General features: G+C 42.0%; 1 protein-coding gene across 4 annotated transcripts in view; it reads left to right on the plus strand.

The window, feature by feature from the left end:
• ttc28 (tetratricopeptide repeat domain 28) overlaps positions 1-24,017 on the plus strand; it is an 825,016-nt gene that overhangs the window by 486,532 nt on the left and 314,467 nt on the right. For all 4 annotated transcript variants that reach the window (XR_010977250.1, XR_010977251.1, XR_010977252.1 and 1 more), the window contains one exon: positions 5,736-5,866. Coding sequence is in view for 1 of the 4 variants with exons in the window: in XM_068054870.1 (XP_067910971.1) it covers positions 5,736-5,866 (131 nt within the window). In the remaining 3 variants the exon portion in view is untranslated. The remainder of the gene's footprint in view (positions 1-5,735; positions 5,867-24,017) is intronic.

Below are 24,017 nucleotides of genomic sequence, written 5' to 3' on the forward strand. Positions count from 1 at the left end.
AAAGAATGCCACAGGCACATAAATAACCAAAAAAAGGATGTGAATAGGGCCAGTAAAGGGTCACCATTTAAATTCACAGGTAATGAGAGAGAAATGACAGAAATATTGAGTAGTTGCTTTGTTTCAGTATTTACCAGGGAAACTAACAAGGAGGGTATGACATTAGAAGAAATGATCATAAAATAGATAAAGACATTTAAAATAGCAAGCGGGGAGATAAGTGTTAAACTAATCAGACTGAGAGAGGATAAAACCCCTGCTCCAGATAGATTGTATCTGCGCATGTTAACGGATGTTTGGGAGGAGATTGCAGAGATGCTATTACATGAACATTTCAGTCAAAATATTGTTTTGCATAAAATTCAAAAGGCAAAACATTTTGTGATTTTGTTGCATAACTAATGCAATACTAATAGTATTGCAATGTTTCAAATTGTTTGCTTGGATTTAATTTAATGTGCAAAAACTCGATTTGTTAAATAATTCCCACAATTCTTGAATGTTTTCGAAACAAGGCCTTGGGTCTTTGGGGCAACTGACACCAGACTTTTTTCTTGAAACCTCTTTATAGATATCGTTCTTAGGGCTAAAGGAATCAAGGGATACTGGGAGAAAGCGGGAACAGGGTACTGAGTTTGGATGATCAGCCATGATCGTATTGAATGGTGGTGCAGGCTCGAAGGGCCGAATGGCCTACTCCTGCTCCTATTTTTCTAAGTTTCTATATATGACTGACAGACAGCTAATATTATTCCTGTATTTAAAATGGAAGATAGAACAAGTCCAAGGGACTATAGATCAGTTTGCTGAAGGAACGATAATTGAATCTTTAATCAAAGATGTAATAGAAAACATCTGGAAACCAAAAATACAATAAAGAGCAGTCAGCATGGTTTTCAAAAGGGAAGGTCATACTTGATTCAACATTAATGAATTTTTTAAGGAGGTAGCAGAGAGAGTAGACAGGGTAATGCAGCAGATGTATTATATTTGGATTTCCAAAAGATCTTCGAAAAGGTATTGAACAGTAGATTCATGACTAAGGTAAGAGCATACGGAGTCAGGGGACAGATAGCAGAATTGGCTACAAAATAGAAAACAGAGAGTAGGGATTAAGGGTGGCTATTCAGACTTGCAATTGGTGGGAAGTGGTGTTCCACAGGAATCAGTGCTGGGACCACTGTTGTTCACAATTTATATTAATGATTTGGACTTTGCAATTGGAAGTGCAATTTCAAAATTTGCAGATGACATCAAATTGGGAGGTATAGTTAATACTGAGGAAGAATGCAGGAAGACATTAATAAGCTTACAGAATTAGCATGTAATTGGTAAATGAATTTCAGTATAGATAAGTGTGAGGTGTGCATTCTGGTAGGAAGAATAAAGAGGCTACATACTGCTTAGAGTCTAACTGGGTTGGAGCAAAGGGGTGGATGCACAAATCATTAAAAGTAATGACACAGGTTAATAAGGTCATTAAAAAAGGACAAGTTCATTTCTAGAGGGATAGAATTGAAAAGTTAGAAGATAAACTTGTATCAAACTTTGGTTCAATCACATTTGGAGCACTGTGCACAATTCTGATATCAATATTATAAAAAGAGGCATTGGAGAAGGTGCAAAAAAAATTCTCAAGGATGATGTCAGAATTGAGAGGATATACTTATCAAGAAAGGCTGAACAAGCTGGTGCTCTTTTCTTTAGACAAGAGAAGGTTGAGGGATGACTGATAGAAGTCTTTAAGATAATGAAAAAGTTTGATAGGGTATGCATCGAGAAAATGTTTCCACTTGTGGGGGAGTCCAAAACTAGAGGTCATAAATATAACATAGTCACTAATAAATCAAATAGGGAATTCAGCAGAAACTTCTTTACCCAAAGAGTGGTAAGAATGTGGAATGGGCTACTACGAGGTGTACTTGAGGCAAATAGCATAGGTGCTTTTAAGGAGAAGCTACATAAGTGCCTGAGAGAGAAAAGAATAGAAGGATTATATTGAAGGGGCTAGATGTGGTAGGGTGGGAGGAGGCTCATGTGGAACATAAACATTGGCATAGACTAGTTGGGCTGAATGGCAAGTTTCCTTGCTGTTCCACTCAATGTAACTTGATGTACACAGCTAAATCAGTTGAATATAAGTCACAGGTAGTCATGATCAAATTGTACAGTGCGTTTGTCAGATCATGTACTGAATACTTGCATATTAAGGCACAAGGAGATATTCAAACACTGAATGCAGTGCAGAGAAGAACCATGAGGCTAATCCCTAGTGTTGGCATTATGAGAAAAGGCTGGAGAAACCTGGGCTTGTCAGCCTGGACAGGAGCCATCTTGATAGTTGATATTCCAGCATTGCACTAAATGGTTAAAGGTATGAAAAAGGTGTGATACATTAAATTTTAAGAACAGGATGAAGGAATATAAGTTCAAACTAGTTAAGAAATTAAATTTAGGACTGATGGCAAAAAATTCTTCGTCACACAAAGATAAATACATGGAATAGACTCCCAGGTAGAGCAGAGGAGGCAGCACCCATGGAATCATTTCAGAAACAATTGGCTACTGCTTTGGAGGAAGATTGTGAGGTGCTTCTGCATGGTTGACCTTGTGAAATTTTTTGCAGTAATTTATAATGTTAAATCCATTTTGTTTGATTTTTAGAGTTGTGTTTTTTTTGTTTATTATAAAAGTTGCATAGAGTTATGAGCAAATAAGAAAATTTGCTACTAAAAACTGAAGAAATTATTTGAGCAATTTGGTCAGTTTCGTGGTACTTGCTAGTTTGTGAATGGTACCTAAGTAAAAAAATGATTTGTCACTGTTCCTTGTTGGTCCTCCTTGACTTTTGATTTGTTCACATTTAATCAATTAGCCATTTGATAAATTAATAGATAAGTACTTATTTCAACCAATCATTAATTTCTATCCTACAGACATAGGACATTTTGAGGTGTGACACCCTGAAGAGTGTCACTTCTGAGGTGTGATGCTTTTGAAACGTGTGATGGATGGCACGAGATTTCTAATTAAATAGACCTGCAGGAATCCACCGTTAATTACTTATCATAAATAGTGCTGACCCTTGAGAGTTAACAGTCTGTTCAAGTATATTGTGGACTAACTAAAACTGCATTACCTTTGGTAAATACAGGAGCATCTACTGAATTTCTAATATTCAGAGATTCAAAAATCTTATAAATTTTATTGCCTGGCTTTAATTTATCTGCATTCTCAATAGAACGTTGCAGTAATGATCTTATGGTGTGAATCTCCACCTTGCTCTTTACATTGTGTATTCAAGTTAGTGACATAATTGGTAGCTGAGTTCACTTGACAAGGGCAGCAGCATCAATTTAGCAAATTATGAATTTCTGCTCCCTCAGTGGCTTAGTGGGTGAAGGCACAGCCCAACATAACACTTAGAAATACAGATCAGAAAGTCTCTAGTCCAATTCCGAGCTCCACTTGTGCAATTAAGCAACCATGGCCAATTAATGGGGTAAGAGACAGTATGAAGCTTAAAAGAACATGCTTACACACATGCAATGAGAAGTGTAAATCCAGTAAATTGGGAGAGCTATAAAAAGCAACAGATACAAAGAAAATAATGTGGTACAAAAAGGGAATGTGAAATAAAATTCTTGAAGGGGCTATCTAAGCTAACAGTAAATGCTTTTACAAATATAGTTGAGAAGGAGAATATTGAAGGGAATGTGGGCCCACTAAAGGAGGACGCATGTGAAACTGTAATGGATAATATCAAAACAGCAGACTTGTTACATGTGTACTTTGTACCTGTTTTCACAGTAAAGGGGACAAAATGCCAGTGATACAAGAGAACCTAAAAATAAGTCAAGGAAAGGATTTAGTATAAGTAAAAAAAACCTAATGGACAAAATGAAGGGATTTAAGAGAGAAAAATCTCGAGAACCTGATGGTTGGGAGACGCAGATCTCCCCTCCCTGTGGTGACCAATAATGGACCAGGATGTGGCTACTTCACACCTTCTTTGTTTCAGAAGAACCCATTCAATTCAAAAATGTCTCTTGATGGGTTCAGGATGCGTGTAATTGACACCTCAGCTTGGAATGTGTCTTTTTGTTCTTTACAGGCAGTAAGACAGTTTGAATACACAGGGCTAAGTTTGACCTTTTCCACCTATTTTTGCAGCATGTTGTCCACTTTCTTAAAGGAAAAGTCAATTATTCCAACTCTTCAGTTTGAGTTCTGTATTTTCAATCACTGCACTTAATGTGAGTGTGACAATGAACTGGTCAAAGAGAATTGGCAAAGATTTGTGAAGAGTAGGTTATACCTGATGAATCTAGTTGAATTTTTTGAAGAGGTCACTAACATGGTGGATAGGGGAGTGTCTATGGATGTTTATATGGACTTCCAGAAGGCACTTGATAAGGTACAAAAGATTATTAGCAAAAATAAAAGCTCCTGGAATTGGAGGTAACCTTGTGACATGTATAAAGAGGCAGGCATAAAGAGACTGTACTCTAATTGGCAGGACAACCAGTGTTCCCCAGGGATCTGTACAGGGGCCTCAATTTTTCACCATTTATATCTGTGATTTGGATATAAAACGATATTCCTTTATCCAGTTTATAGATGACACCAAAATATAAGCCACAGCAATTTGTGTAGATGGGAGCAGGAAGTAACAAAGAGGCATAGACAGACTAATTGAGTGGGAAAAATTATGGCAACTGGGGCTCAATGTGGGGAGTGTGAGGCCATTCATTTAGAATCCAAGAAAGACTAATAGGAAAATATTATTAATTGCGAGAGACTATAAACTATAGAAGAGCAAAGATGTTTGGGTGTCCAGGTACACACATCACCAAAAGGTAGTTCATACATACAAAAAGTGATTAAAAAGGCATGTTCACCTTTAACTCAAGGGAGCTAGAATACAAGGGAGAGAAAGAGATGCTTCACTTGTGGAGAGTCTTGGTCAAAGGTCACCGGGAATATTGCATTTACTTTTGGATATCACACCCAAGGAAGGATACGCTGACTTTGGAAGGGGTGCAGTGCAGATTCACCAGAGTATTACTGAGGCTTATGGGTTCAATTATGAGGACAGGTTCCTTAAACCTGGCTTTTGTTCCTTATTCTCTGAAGGCCAACATGCCTTTTTAATTACTTTCTGTACGTATACCTTTTAGTGATGTGTGTACAAATCCCTTTGCTCCTGTACAGTTTTCAGTCTCTCTCAGTCAATAAAATATTCCTATTAGTCTTTCTTGGATTCAAAATGGATGGCCTCACACTCCCCACATTTTTTGCCTACCCAATTAGTATACCTATGTCCCTTTGTTACTTCCTATTGCCATCTACACAACTTAATGTGCCTTGTAATTTAGAAAGTTGAGGGATGATTTAAATGGAATCTTTTAAGATGATAATGGGATTTATATACAGTGAGACAAAATTTCCTGTGCCCACGATAGAATGTGTATGTTGGTAGTTATTAGGCAAGGACAAGAGTTGGCTCAACTGTGATATCCTCCCTGGTCAAATAGTCTGTTAACACTTGCTGTCTAAATTCATCCATTATATCTTCAGGAGGAGAGGATTGAAAATTGTGGCAAGAATTTTTTTTAAAGCATTAATTTCTGTAGTTATTTCTTTATAGTTTAGCTTAAACTAAGTTGATTGAGATGAATTATTCATCAAAAGTTGTATTGAACTAAAATGGAGTTTTCCTCTCCTTTACTCAGGTGACCATACGGGCGAGTGTCGAGCCCATGGTAATCTGGGATCGGCATTCTTCTCCAGTGGCAACTACCGAGAGGCCCTAAACAACCACCGTCTCCAGCTAGTGCTGGCCATGAAGCTAAAAGATCGTGAGGTGGGTAATTCACATAATTAATTTTATTAAGCCAGGCACAGATTCCGGTGAGTGGACATCAATAGAATGCGAAGTCAGTAGGCGATGTAATGGTCTCTCAATCAAGAAGATGCCTGTTTTGACTCTATGTCTGCACTGTTGGTCCCCTCTAACCATACAAAGTACATAATCCACTGAGTAAGATCTGATCATGCATGCTAAAGAGTCTGTTCTCCAAATGCTTGAGTCAACTTTGGGAAGGTTTCTAAAGTTTGAGAAACCTTGGCATCGAATGAAAATGGAGTTTAATAATTTACTAATAGTAGGAAAGCCTATGGGCACAAAATCATGTTTGGTGGTACCCATTGTTTGGGTACTACAAGTACCATTTAGGGTCCAAAGTGGCATCTGATGCGCAGGCGCACACCTCTGCCATGAATAGCATCAACCATCATCGTGGTGAGGGCTCTAGTATGCACACAACTAACATCCATTGGAAGTATGCAGAGCACGCAGATCATGATGTCACTTAGCATGCAGCACTGATCAGATGCCAGTGGTTTAACTTTGGAGCTCGATGCTCTAGCTAGTGCCCTCTCTTAACCTCACACAGTTGAACACATGTTAAGCAGCAGGAAGAACCCACCCACACCTGCACTATTTAATGGATCATCATCTACTTGCAGATCAGCTCCTGGTTGATTTCTTCTGGTTATTGTTATGATTCTGCAAGTTTTTAGTGCGTGCCATAGTTCTTTCACATTGCAAAAGTCTACAGGCACTGGTGTGGCAGGTGCTGATGGACTTCTGCTGACTTCAAGGCTTCTACATAAACCCAAGCATTTGCTCCCAGATACGGGTGCACTAGTAGGAATTCTCCTTGGAATACAGCATGACGGAGGGAATGAGCAGGTGCCACGCAGAGCAGGACAATCTGAGAAGAGGAGGGGCATGAAGGGCTCTCAGCACAGGCATATCCGCTCAGGGTGATCAGAGAGCAATACTCGCACCTAAACTTTAACGAGGAGCAACATGTGAGACGTCTGCACTTCAATAAGGGCATCCTCACTGAAATGTATACTTGCTACTGTCAAAACTGCAACCTCAGAGCAGGGCAAGGACTGCATTGCCAGTAGCTGTGAAGGTGATTGTGGTCATGAACTTTTATGCGTCTGGCTCCATCTAGACTGGAGTTTGATATCTGCTGTGGCAAAATGGAGGTCACTGAGGCTCTCTGTTTAAAGAGGGCTAACTACATTTCATTCTACCTTAGCAGAGACCAGCAGGCAGAGCGAGCACGTGGCTTTGCTAGGATTGCAGGCTTCCCCATGGTGCAGGGTGCCATCGACTGCACCCGCATCGCTTTGCGGGCATATGAAAACTCCATATACAAGAATTGAAAGGAATTCCACTCTCTCAGTGCCCAGCTAGTGTGAGACCAGAGGCAGTGAATCATACAGGTCAATTCCTGATATTCTAGCAGCCATTGTGATACCTTCTTTCTGTGGTGGTCCACTGTGCCAGCTGCATTTGAGCCTGCATGGCAAAGCAAAGGGTGGCTACTGACCCCAAAGGCTATCTGCTGATGACATGGCTTGTGACTCTGGTGGACAAACCACTCATACGTGGGCAGCACGCATACAATGAAAGCCATGCTGCCGCATGAAATGCGATAGATCAGACCATTGACATACTGAAACAATGCTTCCACTGCCTAGAGCGCTCTGGAAAAACCCTGCAGTACTCAGCAGAGCAGGTGTCAAGATATGTGGTGATCTGCTGCATGTTGCACAACCTTGTCATCATGAGGGGACAGCCCTTGCCACCAACTATACAGTGAACAGCTGAGGAGGAGGAAAAAGAGGAAGGAACAGTCCCTTTCTGGCCGGGCTGTCCCGTGAAAAACTCATCTGAATGTGATACCAGTAACCACATTCCCAATTCCCCATTTACCAACTTTCCCCTGCCACTGACTATCACAGTGTCCACTTGGCCACCATGCAAAAATAAAATCCAGCACAAAATAAATGATCCAAGTCAAATCTGTATCTGAAATCATACCATATTGCATACAAATGTAAGCTAACCACACTTGTGCTTTCCTTTAGTGTCTGTCTTCTGTGTGCCTTTGTCTGTCCTCGAGCTGCTACACAGTACAACCCCAGTGGCTGCAGCATGGCTGGTAGAAAGCTGCTGACTTTCAGTGGAATGGACTGCTGGTGACCTTGGAGGATGACCACGAGCAGATCGGGGCCTAGAAGGCCCTGTTTCGGATTGCACTACCTTGGCATGGGCGGCAGCAGTATGGGCAAAGGCACTTATGGGGTGGCAGAGGTGGGAGGACAAATGCTGTAATCCTAAAAGTGGATTGCAGGTCTGTTGGTGGCACCTCAGCAACCTTACTAATCTGTTGGAGGACAGATTGCTGGACTGCTGTGACACTCTGCAAGCTCCTTTGAACAATGTAATTAAGAGCCATGATGACAGCCGTCTGGGCTTGCATGGCAGAAAACGGACCTTGCATTACAGCAGCCTGAGCTCCCAATGCTGTATGCAGACATTGTGTGGCTGCTGCTTGCACTGCACTGGAAGTAGCAACATTGGCCATCAGACACTGCGTTATGGTTGGGTCCACAGAGTTGGCTACCACCTCCATCCTGGAAAGTATGGGCTCCAGGTTCAGCTCAAAGCCTCGTGCCAAGTTGGCTCTGGACTCCTCAGTGCTCCTTGACATTATCTTTCTGGCAAGCTTCCTAGTGCACTAAGCATTTTGTTGTGCCTACCCATCAGCCTTCTTCTGTAGGCTGCCCTAACTTATCTGAGTCCCCTGCAACAGAACTCATATCTGACCTTGCCCTCTGGTGAGCTGGCACCTGTGCTATCCTTGCCACCTGCCCCTGGCTGCAGTACATACATGCCTGGAGCAGCTCCTGCCTCTAATCTATCCTTGAAGATATCTGCAGTGCCAGTATCTGAGCTGGTGGCTGTATGTGTGAAATCAAGTGACTGTGCTGTGTCTTGCTCACTGTCCATGATGTTCCTCCACTGCCTGGCCAAGCTGCTCCTCTTGAATATCTGAAAGGACAAAGGCACATGGGTAAGGTTGTGATGAGAGGAGGGAGAGCAAGTAAGAAGAGATACAAGCTTACATGATCTTAAGCTTGTAAATCAGAAGAGACTGTGGGATGTAAGAAGGAGGTTTACATTTGAGGATATTGTCATCTTTGATGGTTTTAGCCCCACCAGTGACCACAGCCCCAGCAATGGCCCTTCCCATAATAGTCAGCACCATTTCCTGCATGGGAATTAGGACAGTCAGGCATGCCTGTTCCCTCCGGTTAGCTCCTGCTCCTTCTGGTTGTGTGCCACCTTCTCCTGCAAGAGAGAGGGAGGTGTGTCAGCGAGTGTTGTGCAGTCTGTTTGGCTGATGAGGCTGTCATGGTTGAATAGCTGGCAATGAGTGCAAGCTTTGAGATATCGGTGTGACGCTTGCAGCAGTGCTGTGTATGTGAAGGTGAGGTGAAGCATGTGAGTGATAGGTCTGAGGCCTGATTGCTAGGGATTGTTGGTAGGCGAGTGATGGGGATGTGGTGATTTGAGCAGTGGCGGAGGCTACTAATACAGTTGATAGGATATGGCATTTGAAAATGCATTCACTGACCTTGCTCACTCGTGTGAAGTCATTGAACTTCTGTGGCACTGCATCTCGGGGCTTGGCTCTTGGCATTGATCACCACGGCTGCCTGCTCTCACTGCCTTTTGGCTATGTGTCTGGAGGGCCTCCTGACCCTCTGCGAATACAGGAGTCTCTTTTCCACCTTCTCCACCAAGATCTCCAGTGCAGTGTCCAATCTGTCCCATGTTGTGCCATTCCTTACTGTTTCTCAGGATTCACTTCCGGGACAATTCCCAGCACCTGCTCCAACCACAATGCACCTCCCCTTTGAGCAGTGCAGGCAAGCTTTAAGTGGTGCTCGGAAGTTGTGATTTTGGACCCCCTGCTGATGCGTGTAGCCAATGAACAGTGTGGTTAGCATTGGCTGCATGCAGCAATCAATATAATAAGCAGGCAACAAAAGTTTGCATGCTGCCTGCATTTCAATCAAAGGGTGCGGGTTAATTGCATATCACAATCCTCCTGCCTGTTTTGGGGGCGGGGGGGGCAGGAGTTATTCAATTTTAATATCATTGCAGAGCAGTCTGGCTGTCTTCATAAATGTAGCTACTGATGAGCTGTTTCTATCGCCTCCAGAGAATATACACCAACATGTGGTGTGTCACAGGCCGCAATATGCTGATGTTTGTTATCGGCATTTATTTAAAAACACTACAGTAATATGTGTCTGTAGGTTGCTCCAACAGAACTAATCATGGCGTAATATATCAATGCATGAATTAAAGAAGAAGATGATAGATATTCTAATCATGTTACACCCTTTATCCTCAGGTTGTCCCAAAGAAGTGTGGTCACTGTTATGTAGGCAAATGTGGTAGCGAATTTGCACACAACAAACAGCCATGCAAGAAATAATTTGTTCAATGTTTAGAGCAAATTATTTCTCATTAAAGTGAGAAGGAACTTTCATTTCTGTAGCACCTTAGATCATCAGGACATCTCAAAGTGCTTCAGAACCATTGAACTACCTCTTGTGATGTCAGGAAATGGTTGAACTGTTTTTCACAGAATCACAGAATTGTTGCAGTGTGGAAGGAGGCCATTCGGCCCATCGTGTCCACACCGGCTCTCCGAAAGAGCAATTCACTCAGTTCCATTCCCCCACCTTCTCCTCGTAACCCTGCACATTCTTCCTTTTCATTATAACAGTCTAATTTCCTTTTGAATGCATCAATTGAACCTGCCTCCACCACAGTCTCGGGCGGTGCATCACAGACATTAACCACTCTCTGCATGTAAACGTTTTTCCTCATCTCACTTTTGCTTCTCTTTGCAAATACTTTAAATCTATGCCCTCTCATTCTCAATCCTTTCACGAGTGGGAACAGTTTCTCTCTATCTACTCTGTCCAGCCCCCTCATGATTTTGAATACCTCTATCAAATCACCTCTCAACCTTCTGTTCTCCAAGAAAAACAGTCCGAACTTCTCCAGTCTATTTTCATAATGGAAGTTCCTCATCCCTGGAACCATTCTCGTGAATCTTTTCTGTACTCTCTCCAATGCCCTCACGTCTTTCCTAAAGTGCGGCACCCAGAACTGGATGCAATACTCCAGCTGAGGCCGAACTAGTATCTTATACAAGTTCAACATAACTTCCTTGCTCTTGTACTCTGTTCCCCAGTTAATAAAGCTCAGGATACAGTATGCTTTATTAACTGCTCTCTCAACCTGTGCAGCCATCTTCAATGACTTATGCACATATACACCTAGGTCCCTCTGCTCCTGCACCCCCTTTAGAATTGTACCCTTTATTTTATATTGTCTCTCCATGTTCTTCCTACCAAAATGAATCACTTCACATTTCTCTGAATTGAACCTCATCTGCCACCTGTCTGCTCATTCCACCAACTTGTCTATGTCCTTTTGGAGTTCTACACTATCCTTCTCACAGTTCACGATGCTTCCAAGTTTCGTATCATCTGCAAGCTTTGAAATTGTGCCCTGTACACGAAGGTCTAGGTGATTAATATATATCAGGAAAGGCAGGAGTCCCAACACTGATTCCTGGGGAACTCCACTACAAACCTTCCTCCAGCCCAAATAATATCCATTAACCAACTACTCTTTGTTTCCTGTCACTCAGCCAATTCTGTAGCTATGCTGTTACTGTCCCTTTTATTCCATGAGCTAGAAGTTTGCTCACAAGTCTGTTGTGTGGCACTGTATCACAGGCCTTTTGAAAGTCCATGTACACCACATAAACAGCATTTCCCTCATCAACCCTCTCTTACCTCCTCAAAAAACTCCAGCAAGTTAGTTAAACATGATTTTCCCTTAAGAAATCCATGATGGATTAATTAACTCGTATTTGTCCATGCGACTATTAATTTTGTCCAGAATTTTTTTATTAAAGTTTCCCCACCACCAAAGTTAAACTGACTGGCCTGTAGTTGCTGGGATTATCTTTCCACCAGTTTTTGAACAAGGGTGCAACGTTTGCAATTCTCCAGTTATCTGGCACCACTCCTGAGTCTAAGGAAGACTGAAAAATTATGAGCAGTGCCTCTGTGATTTCCACCCTCACTTGCCTCACTATCCTTGGATGCATGTCATCCGGTCCTGGTCTTTTATCCATTTTAAGTATAGGCAGCCTGTCTAATATGGTTTCTTTATCAATATTAAACCCTTCTAGTGTCTGAATTACCTCCTCTTTCACCATTGCCTGAGTTGCATCTTCTTCCTTGGTAAAGACAGAATACTTGGCAAAGTATGAATTTAATCCCTCAACTATGTCCTCTGCCTCCATGTGTGAATCTCCTTTATAGTCCCTAATCGGCCCCACTCCTCCTGTTACCACCCTTTTATTATTTATATGTCTGTAGAAACCTTTGGGATTTTGTTTAATACTAGCTGCCAATCTCTTTTCATGCTTTCTTTGCTTCTCTTATTTGCTTTTTCACTTCCCCTCTGGACCTTCTATATTTAGCCTGGTTCTCAGTGCTATTTTCTACCTGGCATCTGTCATAAGCACACCTTTTCTTCTTTATCTTAATCTCTACATTTTTTGTCATCCGGGGAGCTCTGGATTTGTTTTCCCTACCATTCCCCTTCGAGGAACATACCTTAGCTGTGCCCAACCTATCTCTTCTTTGAAGGCAGCCCATTGTTCAGCTACTGGTTTTCCTGACAACCTTTGACTCCAATTTATTCCCCCCAGCTCCATTCTCACTCCATTTAATTTGGCTTTCCCCCGGTTAATTATTCTTACACTGGATTGTTTTTGCACTTAGCAAGTTCTCATAGACAGAAAATAAGATGAGTGATTAGTCAATCTTGGGTTCTTATTGGTGGTGTTGGTTGAGGGATGAATTATGAATACTGTCACACCTGAATCGGCTGGCGGTGTTTCAGTTTAACATCTCATCCAAAAGGCAGCACCTGACAAGGCATGACTCCCTCAATACTACACTGAAGTGGCAACTTGTATTATTACTCAAATCCTGGAGTGGGACTTGAATTTCCAACCTTGTGACTCAGAGGCAAGAGTGCTACCACTGACACAAGCTGATACCTGGTTTCAAAGGGTACCAGAGATTTCTCTGATGAGAAAAATGACCCATGACCCATATTTTATGGTTGTTATGATGGTGAAACTGTCAGTATCCACTGTTATTGCTCTGTAAAACTAAGAACAACTTCTTCCATTTGCACAAGCACAGTTAAGCATGGAAATCCAGAAGTTGCTGTTAGTGATTCTCCACTCTTCCACAGGGTGCACAGTTGAAGCCCTTGCAGATGAAAATCAAATGGAAGTCACTGAGTTGGTGCAAACTTCCACTTTTTATGCAACTATTTTCACTATAAACCAATTGAAAGGTTACACCTTCTTGAATGAGGTGTAATGGGATTTTTAACGTCGTACTCTCATAATTACTCCTAAACAACCTCTTTGGCCCTGAAAAATTGATTTTATATTTGTGAGTGCCAAATTTCTCTATTTCATGATATTCCCATTGTTACAACCATGTGAGAAAAGGGTCCAGGGCTTCTCTCTCAGCCTTTTCTGGGTTTGGCTGTAACAGGTTTTAACTTTTAAAGCAGTTTTTCTCAGGTTTTCTCAGATTTAAACAAGAAAGGTGTGAGTTTATTAACCTTTAAACTCTAATTCAGTTAAAACTACTAAAAATATGCAATGCAACCATGCTAGCATGCATACACGATAAACACACAGGTAAATAGAGCCAGAGGAGGAGAAAGAATTAAAAGGGAGGGAAGGTTTGAAGTGGTAGATAGAAATTCATAGACTGATTTTGAGTTGGATGTAAAGTCTTTGATTGAAGTTAAGTCTTGCAGTTCTCTTGGGGCCGAGTGCACACTTTCAAACCTGTTTCACTGGTCTTCTGTCTTGAGGCTTAAATTAATTCTGTGGATCCCTGGAACTTTGCATTAGAGAGAGAGAGAGGTGCTCTCTTCTTGAAGTTCACTTGCAGTCTCTTCCAAAACCTGTTCTGTGAGCACAATTCAATTAACTCTAGGTTGGCCAGCAGGTTAGTCATGTGACTAGCTCCCTGTTTGAAACAGCCTCTCCTGTGATACTTGTGGATTCATCCAAGCTTATCAGACACACTCATTGGGGGAGTTGTGGAATGCTGTCTCTTAGACATTCAATGACTCTCAATGTCTCTTGATCATCACTATTGACAAAACCCATCTGGCTAATTGGATCAGAGAGTACTCCCGTTGTCTCTCCATGCAGCTATCTTTTAGAATGCAAATGTGCAACCATGTTTTCAGCTACTGTTCTGTGGTCTTTTTAAACCAGTTCAATGTCCAGTAACAGTTCAAAAATAGTGTTCCATATGACAAAATTAATATGTCTCATTTTGGCAGGTGTGGTTTCTGTTACACCGTAGATTTTTAAAATAAAAACTTTTAAAAGTTTGTTTGATATTTCAGCTTCTACCTTAATCCCATTTATATGCCCCAATCTTTATTTAGCTTTCTGTAAAATTATAAAAAGTGAATGCTAAAACCTGCTTATTGCTTCCTGATTTGCTGTCTGTCTGAATTCTTCAATATGATTGGCTGCTTAGCCTGCTTGACGACTTCATTGTTGCTGGACATTAGATATCCCCTATAGCAGCTGCCAGAATGAAAATAACATTGGGAAAGATGAAATCCACACCAAATATCTTTGTGAGCAGCTTTCTTTGAGGTTAGTGGCAAGCGGCATCACTTCACCACTGACTGCAAAATCTGTGCCATTGTATTTCACGTCCTCTGGATCTTTTTAAAGCATGTGTTTGATTGACAGTTCTCTCTGAGTTAGAGACTCACATATCTTAGCTCCTTGTTCTGGACTATCTTAAAAGGAATTTATAGCAATATCTTGGAATATATTCTAAATCAAAAGTCCTTTGAAGACAATAACCATGGGGTAGGTCAGAAGCTTATTGGTAGCAAATACCCATGTGAGATATAAGAGACTGTTGTACAAATGTTAGGTTTATGTTACATGCCAGTGCAGAAGAATAACTTTTCTTGCTTTTAATATTCTCAAGAGAATAGTGAGAATGGTGGCGTGGTGTTACTGGACTAGTAATCCAGATGCTCCGGAAATATGAGTTGAAATCCCACCACGGCAACTGGTGGAATTTAAATTCAATTAATTAATAAACCTGGAATAAAAAGCTTGTCTCAGTAATTGTGACCATGAAACTATTGGATTACCATTAAAAAAAAACCCCATCTGATTCACTAATGTCCTTTAGGGAAGGAAATCTGCTGTCCTTACCCAATCTGGCCTACATGTGACTCCAGACTCATAGCAATGTGGTTGACTGACTCTGAACTGCCCTCTGAAATGGCTGAGCAAGCCACTCAGTTGTATCAAACCACTGCAGAAAAGTCAAAGAAGAATAAAACTGGACGGACCACCTGGCATCGACCTTGGCACAGGAAGCGACAAAGGCACACCCTGCCCAGTCCAACCTGCACAGTCCTCCTCAGTAAGATCTGGGGTCTTGTGCTAACACTGGAAAAGCTGCTCCACAGATGAGTCAACAACAGCCTGACATAATCATTTTCACCGAATCATACCTTACAGCCAATATCCCACACTCTTCCATCACCATCCAGAGGTAGCGGCACAGTGGTGTACAGTCAAGAAGGAGTGGCTGTGGGAGTCCTCAGCATTGACTGCCGACCCCATGAAGTCTCATGGCATCAGGTCAAACATAAGCAAGGAAACTTCCTGCTGATTACTGCCTACCACCCTCTTTCAACTGATGAATCAGTACTCCTCCATGCTGAACACCACTTAGAAGAAGCACTGAGGGTAGCAAGGTCACAGAATCTACTCTGGGTGGGGAGTCTTCAATGTCCATCACCAAGAGTGGATCGGTCGCGCCACGACTGACTGAGCTGGCCAAGTCCTGAGGACATATCTGCCAGACTGGGCCTGCGGTAGGTGGTGAGAGAACCAACAAGAGGGAAAAACCTACTTGACCTTGCCTTCACCAATCTACCTGTCGCAGATGTATCTGTCTATGATTGTATTGGTAGGAGTGACCACCACACAGTCCTTGTGATGAAAAAGTCCCGTTTACATACTGAGGATGCCCTCCATTATGTTGTGTGGCACTACCACCGTGTTAAATGGGATAGATTCACTACAGTTCTAGAAACTCAAAACGGCATCCATGAGGCGCTGTGGATATTCAGCAGCAGCAGAATTGAATTCAACTCCAATCTGTAACCTCATGGCCTAGCATATCCCCCACTCTATCATTACCATCAAGCCAGGGGACCAGTCCTGGTTCAATGAAGAGTGTGCCAGGAGCAGCACCAGACGTACCAAAAAATGAGGACCCAACTTGGTGAAGCTACAACACAATACTACATGCATGCTAAACAGCAGAAACAATATGTGATAGATAGAGGAAAACGATCCCACAACCAATGGATGAGATCAAAGCTCTGCGTCTATGAGCTCCACCCTCAATGATGGGGGTGCCCAGCACATGAGTGCAAAAGACAAGACTGAAACATTTGCAACCATCTTCAGCCTGAAATGACGAGTGGATGAACCATCTTGACGTCCTCCTGAGGTCCCTAGCAACACAGATGCCAGTCTTCAGCGAATTTGATTCACACCACATGATATCAAGTAACGGCTGAGTACAACAAAGACTAGGGCCTCTGACAACATTTCGGCTGTAGTACTGAAGTCTTGTGCTCCAGAATTAGCCATGTCCATAGCCAAGCTGTTCCAGTACAGCAACAATACTGGCATCTTCCCAATAATGTGGAAATTGCCCAGGCATGTCTTATCCACAAAAAGCAGGACACATCCAATCTGGACAATTACCACCCCATCAGTCTACTCTCAATCATCAGGAAAATGATGGAAGGTGCCGTCAACAGTGCTATCAAGCAGCACATACTCAGAAATAATCTGCTCACCAATGCTCAGTTTGGATTCCACCAGGGGCACTTGGCTCTAAACCTCATTACAGCCTTGCTCCAAACATGGACAAAAGAGCTGAATTCAAGAGGTGAGATTAGAGTGACTGCCCTTGACATCAAGGCAGCATTTGACTGAATGTGGCATCAAGGAGCCCTAGTAAAATTGAAGTCAATGGGAATCGGGGAAAAAATTCTGCACTGGTTGGAGTCGTACCTAGCACAAAGGAAGATGGTTGTGGTTGATTAAGGCCAGTCATCTCAACTCCAGGACATTGCTACAGGAGTTCCTCAGGGTAGTGTCCTAGGCCCAACCATCTTCAGCTGGTTCATCAATGACTTTCCCTCCATCATAAGTTCAGAAGTGGGGATGTTCACTGTTGCACAGCGTTTAGTACTGTTTACGATTCCTTAGATACTGAAGCAGTCCATGCCCACATACAAGAAGACCTGGACAACATTCAGGCTTGGGCTGATAAATGGCAAGTAACATTCTCACCACACACATATCAGGCAATGACCATCTCCAGCAAGAGAGAATCTAACTATCTCCCCTTGACATTCAACAGCATTACCATTGCTAAATCCCTCACTATCAACATCCTGGGGTTACCATTGACCAGGAACTTAACTGGACCAGCCATATAAATACTGTGGCTACAAGAACAGGTCGGACGCTGGGAATTCTGCGGCGAGTAACTCATCCTGATTGTCCGAAGCCTGTCCACCATCTACAAGGCACAAGTCAGAAGTGTGATGGAATACTCTCCCCTTGCCTGGATGAGTACAGCTTGACGCCATCCAGGACAAAGCCGCCCACTTGATTGGCTCCCTATTCAACACCTTAAATATTCATTCCTCTACCACTGATGCACAGTGGCAGCAGTGTGTACCATCTACAAGATGCACTGCAGCAACTTGCCAAGCCTCCTGTGACAGCACCTTCCAAACCCGTGACTTCTACCACCTAGAAGGACAAGGGCAGCAGACACATGGGAACACCAGCAATTGCAAGTTCCCCACCAAGCCACACACCATCCTAACTTGGAACTATATCACCTTTCCTTCTCTATTGCTGGGTCAGAAACCTGGAACTCCCTTTCTAACAGCACTGTGGGTGTACTGGCACCAGATAGACTGCAGTGGTTCAAGAAGGCAGCTAACCACCACCTTCTCGAGGGCAATTAGGGATGGGCAACAAATGCCTTGCCAGCGATGCTCACATCCCATGAATGAATTAAACAAGTCTGTAATTATTATGAATGCACTTGATATGTTTCCTTTATCTGTTTGATGTTCAGTAAATATTCAGTAATTCATGGCATAAGGCATGGTCTGATGGTGTTTATTCTTCTATCATCTGAACGTGAAGAAGTCACATGGTGGCATGTGCAATATGCATGTAACTGAAATGCCTCAGAAATATATTGGTAAGTAAATAAAACATTGCAGGTTGCAGTGAGCATGAACTTGGTCATGGATGGTCTGTAATGTTGAACCTAATGAAAATATCTGGTGTAAAAACTCAAAAATGTAACAACTTTTTAACTTTATCTATGGATTTTAAAATACTTCAGGAATAAATGAAAACAATAGAAAATAGCTTTCCCTTGAAAAAGACAAATCTCTTCTCAATATCCGAATTAACTTAATTAGCTGTAACCAGGGCACATTTTTTGGTTTTCAATTTCTTAAGAAAACATTGATGTTACACAAATCTGAGAGATTTATGAAGATGCATGCTACCAGAAGAGTAACAATTTCTATGTCCTGAATGTTTATCATGATAGCTCAGTGAGATGGCATGTTTCACTCATTTGGGAACCTATGGACCAGTCAGAAGTATATGTGGAGTTGTGAGGGTTCATTCTCACTAACTGCTTTGCATGATCAGAAAGTGGTTTTCATCCTCTGGTCGCCGTACATTACATTCTGGTACATTTATAATTGCTTTGCAGAATTTTCTTCGCACTTTATTTTCAGGCTGTGACTACATTTCATTGACCCCAGAGAGCTGATAGTCTCTACTGAATTCACTAACTGCAGGGAATCTGTGTGGGAGTGACCCAGGGTCATTACTTTTCTCATTTTTCCATCCCTCACCTTTGCAAACCTCCCTGCATTCAGTAAGGAGCTTAGCAAGTTAGAATCCTTGGGATGTGCACTGTCATGCTTATAAATCACTGTGCCATGATTGTGTATACCATCTGCTAAGATTATACATGGGGATTTCATTTGACATTAACATTCTTATTGCAAATGTAATTCACATCCAGGATACCTATGTTTGAGTACTACTCTTAACCAACTAGGCTTCAGGAGGTTGGTTATATCAGCTTGTGTAGGTGGGTAGGGGTGGCCTTTCTGTCTTTTGTAAGCAGCAGTGTTATGATGGGCAATAGTATCTAAATATCCTGACCCAGGAAATGGTGACTGACTTGATACAATTGGAAATAAAACGGAATAAAGTATACAGAGAATTTAGATCAGCAAAATATTTATACATATTAATACCTCAGAAAATATAAAACTTAAAAACAATAAATTTTTATACCAAAATCCTTGGTACTTTTAGGGTGAGGGTGTGAATTAGATCAACCGCAGGAAATGAAATAAGACTTCCCGGTGACATCATCTGTGCACCAGATTTCCCTGACAACACACAGGCCAATGCCAAACTATTATTGTTGGAATCTGTCCTTAGCTGCTTGCAAAGTAGGTTTATGTTGGACAACGCATAAGGATGCAAATACATATTTTGGGCTGAACCTAATACTCCCCAGTGATGAGGTAATACATTTGTAAGGTTGTTCCTGAATAGAATTCTCTTTATTTAGAGGAACATTAAATCTCACAAAGGGAGTATTTGGTTTGTATCACTTGAAACTAATTAAGACACCAGGCTCAGTTGCAATGTTATTGTAAGAAGGGGCTGGGTTATATCTCAGAACATTAGAACTGCCAGTGGAGCATTTTAGCTTAGGTCATAGCCGCTGCTTTTCAGGTCAGGAAGTGAAAAGGTTGTAGCTGCTGATGCTTACTCAGGAAATGTGGCACTTTAGGAAGATCTCAGTCATGTATACTTACAATTGTAATGGAGGGTGTGATGTATTGGTGCAGTTATTGGGTTTAACAGTAGCTGTGAATGTAACGGGGCCACTGGCCATGCAATATAGGTCAGGAATGGTATAGTTAAGATGCAGTGTTGAATACGTCATATTCCATTAACGTTATGCCTCAACTTGGAGTTCAGATAGAAGGCTTATTTCATGCTTTATTTTTGTATTCATCTTGAGAGTAAAATTGGTGAGTTAGTGATGATGGTTTCCGAAATAAACCATTCTGCCTTTGCCCAATAGGTTGCCATGAAGTTTTCTTTACTCTTTCATGGAATTTGGCATCGCTGGCTGGGCCACCGTTTGTTGTCCATCCCTAATTGCCCTTGAGAAGGTGGTGGTGAGCTGCCTTCTTGAACTGCTGCTGTCCATGTGGGGTAGGTGCACCCACAGTGCTGTTAGGAAAGGAGTTCCAGGATTTTGACCCAGCGACAGTGAAGGAACGGTGATATAGTTCCAAGTCAGTGTGTGGCTTGGTGGGGAACTTGCAGCTGGTTGTGTTCCCATGTATCTGCTGCCCTTGTCCTTCTAGGTGGTAGAGGTCACGGGTTTGGAAGGTGCTGTCTCAGTAACTTCGGTGAGTTGCTACAATGCATCTTGTAGATGGTACACACTGCTGCCACTGTGTGTGAGTGGTGGAGGAAGTGATTGTACCTCATCCACAAACAATCAAATGGGCTGCTTTGTCCTGGATGGTGTCGAGCTTCTTGAGTGTTGTTGGAGCAGCACCCATTCAGGCAAGTGGAGAGTATTCCATCACACTCCTGACTTGTGCCTTGTAGATGGTGAACAGGCTTTGGGGAGTCAGGAGGTGAGTTACTCGCCGCAGGATTCCTAGCCTCTGACCTGCTCTTGTAGCCATGGTATTTATATGGCTACTCCAGTTCAGTTTCTGGTCAATGGTAACCCCCAGGATGTTGATAATGGGGGATTTTGTGATGATAATGCCATTGAATGTCAAGGGGCGATGGTTGGATTCTCTCTTGTTGGAGATGGTCATTGCCTGGCACTTGTGTGGCGCGAATGTTACTTGCCACTTATTAGCCCAACCCTGAATGTTGTTCAGGTCTTGCTGCATTTGGACTCAGACTGCTTCACTATCTGAGGAGTCGCGAATGGTGCAAGCATCAGTGAACATCCCCACTTCTGACCTTATGAATGAAGGAAGGTCATTGATGAAGCAGCTGAAGATAGTTGGGCCAAGAACACTACCCTGAGGAAGTCCTGCAGTGATGTCCTGGGACTGTGATGACTGACCTCCCACAACCACAACCATCTGAAAACATCCAAAATGTAATCATCATACCCATGGAATTTAATAGGGCAAGATGCTATACTATCTATTGGTGTCTACAAAATGATTGCAGAGGTTCAAATCATATTTAGTTATCTCCTTGTCTGAGCAGAGCCCTTTCCTATTCCTAAAGAGAGACCATTATTCAGCTTGCATTTCATGGTACAACATAAAGACTGAGTATTCCTCACTTGCAGAGCAAAGTAGAATTGTTAACTGCAAAGTTTCAGTCCTTAATCCAGGAAAATTCATGTATTTGATTACTAGAACTTTGCACAGTAATTCAACTCATTTGTTCCTTGAGGTACAGTAACTCTACCTGGCCAATTCCTCAGATGATTTGGACTCAAATTGGAGGTGTGGTGTTAAATTTTGCAAATTATACCGTTATGACCAAGGCAAGAGGAGTTCACTGTCTTTTCTAGTTCCACATCTCCACAGGTCACATCATATATTTAAATGTTTACCCGGTTACCGATGCAGTGAATCATATGCTCTACTCTTTATTCCAGAATAAAATATACCAACCAAGTTTCTTAAATAACAAAATTATCAATTTATTATCAAACAAGTCTTATCCAGGAAAGAAGCAAAGCATTAATACACAGACTGAAATATTAAAGTTCCTTTTTTAAATAACCCCCCCTCTCCCCCGCCCCCCCCCCCCCCCCCCCACACACACACTCACATTCACTCACACTGGTTAAAGAGAAAAAAAAAGAAATTTTCTATGTAGAGCTCTTTTACAAAAAACAGTCAAAAAAATTCCTTGGCCAAATACTTGTTAATTCTTGAGGAAAACAGATGAGATATGTTGTATCTCAAAATGGCGTACAGTCTGGCATCTGAGAACACGTAGACGGGTCACTGGGATCTTTTCTCAAGTAGGTCTTTTCAGGCGGCGTCAAGGATTAATCCGGCAGGTTTTTCCAGCTTCTCAGGAGAAATGCAGCGTCAGGGGTTGTACCTCTCTCACACACTCATGATGCAGCATTTCACAGAGACAAGAGGCAGGAGGCAAGCTGGATGCTTCTCTCTTGGCAGGTTGCTCTCCAACTGCCTTCAAGCACAGTCCACACCCCAACTGAACCAAAACAATATCTCCGAAGCGAAACCCCAAACAGCAAGTTAGAACCTCCTGACCACTATAAGTCTTGACATGTCACTTTTCTGTAAACATCTCCCCCAAGAGAATGTGAAATTTGCTGCCACAAGAATGGCTGAAGCAGATAGCATTAATATTCAAGAGGATACTTGATACATGAGTGAGACATGAATAGCCAGATATGGGAATAGGATGGGAAGAGGTAACTAGAGTGGGAGTATTGTAAGATCATAGGAAATAGGAACAGGAGTAGGCCATTTAGCCCGTCGAGCCTGCTCCGCCATTCAAACAGATCATGGTTGATCATCTACCTCTACACCATTTTTCCCCACTATCCCATATCCCTTAATGTTAGTATTCAGCAATCTATCAATTTCTGTCTTGAACATACTCAATGATTAAACTTCCACAGCCTTCTGGGGTACAGCATTCCACAGATTCACCACCCTCTGAGTAAAGAAATTCTTCCTCATCTCAGTGTTAAATGGCCTGCCCCTTATTCTGAGACTGTGTCCCCTTGTTCTAGACTCACGGCTGGAGGAAACATCCTATCCACATCCACTCTTACACGCCCTGTAAGAATTTTGTAAGTTTCAATGAGATGACCTCTCTCTCATTCTTCGAAACTCGAGAATACAGACCCAGTTTCCTCAATCTCTCCTCATAAAACAATCCCGCCATCCCAGGGATTAGTCTGGTGAACCTCCGTAGTACTCCCTGCATGGCGAGTATATCCTTCCTCAGATAAGGAGACCAAAACTGTAACACTACTCCAGCTGCGGTCTCACCAAGGCTTTATACAATTGAAGCAATGCATCTTTACTCCTGTTCTCAAATCCTGTTGCAATAAAGGCCAACATTCCATTTGCCTTCTTAATTGCTTGCTGCACCTGCATACTAGCTTTTAGTGATTCATGAACAAGAACACCCAGATCTCTTTGAACATCAACACTTCCCAACCTCTCATCATTTAAGAAATACTCTGCCTTTCTGTTTTGTCGACAAAAGTGGATCACTTCAGACTTATTCACATTATATTCCATCTACCATGTTCTTGCCCATTTTTAAAAATTGGCTGTTGCGAAGAGAAGTGCTGATGGAGAGACTTGCTCTTTATTTGGCTAACTAAGGAAGTTACGGATAGTAACAAATTGAAAGAAAAGGCAGACAATACTGCAAAGATTAATGGTAGGCGAGAAGATTGGGAAAATTTTAGAAAACAGCAGAGGATGACTTAAAAAAAGGAAAAAATTAGAGTATGAGAGGAAACTCGCAAGAAATATAAAAACAGACAGTAAAAGCTTCTACAAATATATAAAAAGGAAAAGAGTAGCTAAACTAAGGGTGTTGGTCCATTAGAATATGAGATTAGAAAATTAATAATGGGAGACAAGGAAATGACAGAGACTTTGAACTAGTATTTTGTATCTGTCTTCACAGAATAGTAGAACATCACAAAGCCAAAGAGAGGTAGGAAACTTAAAACAATCACCAGCAATAGAGAAAAAGTACGAAGCAAACTTATGGGACTAAAGGCGGACAAGTCCCCTGGAACTGATTCGCCTGCATCCTATG

The sequence above is a fragment of the Heterodontus francisci genome, chromosome 23, assembly GCF_036365525.1.
Source record: "Heterodontus francisci isolate sHetFra1 chromosome 23, sHetFra1.hap1, whole genome shotgun sequence".
NCBI lineage: Eukaryota > Metazoa > Chordata > Chondrichthyes > Heterodontiformes > Heterodontidae > Heterodontus > Heterodontus francisci.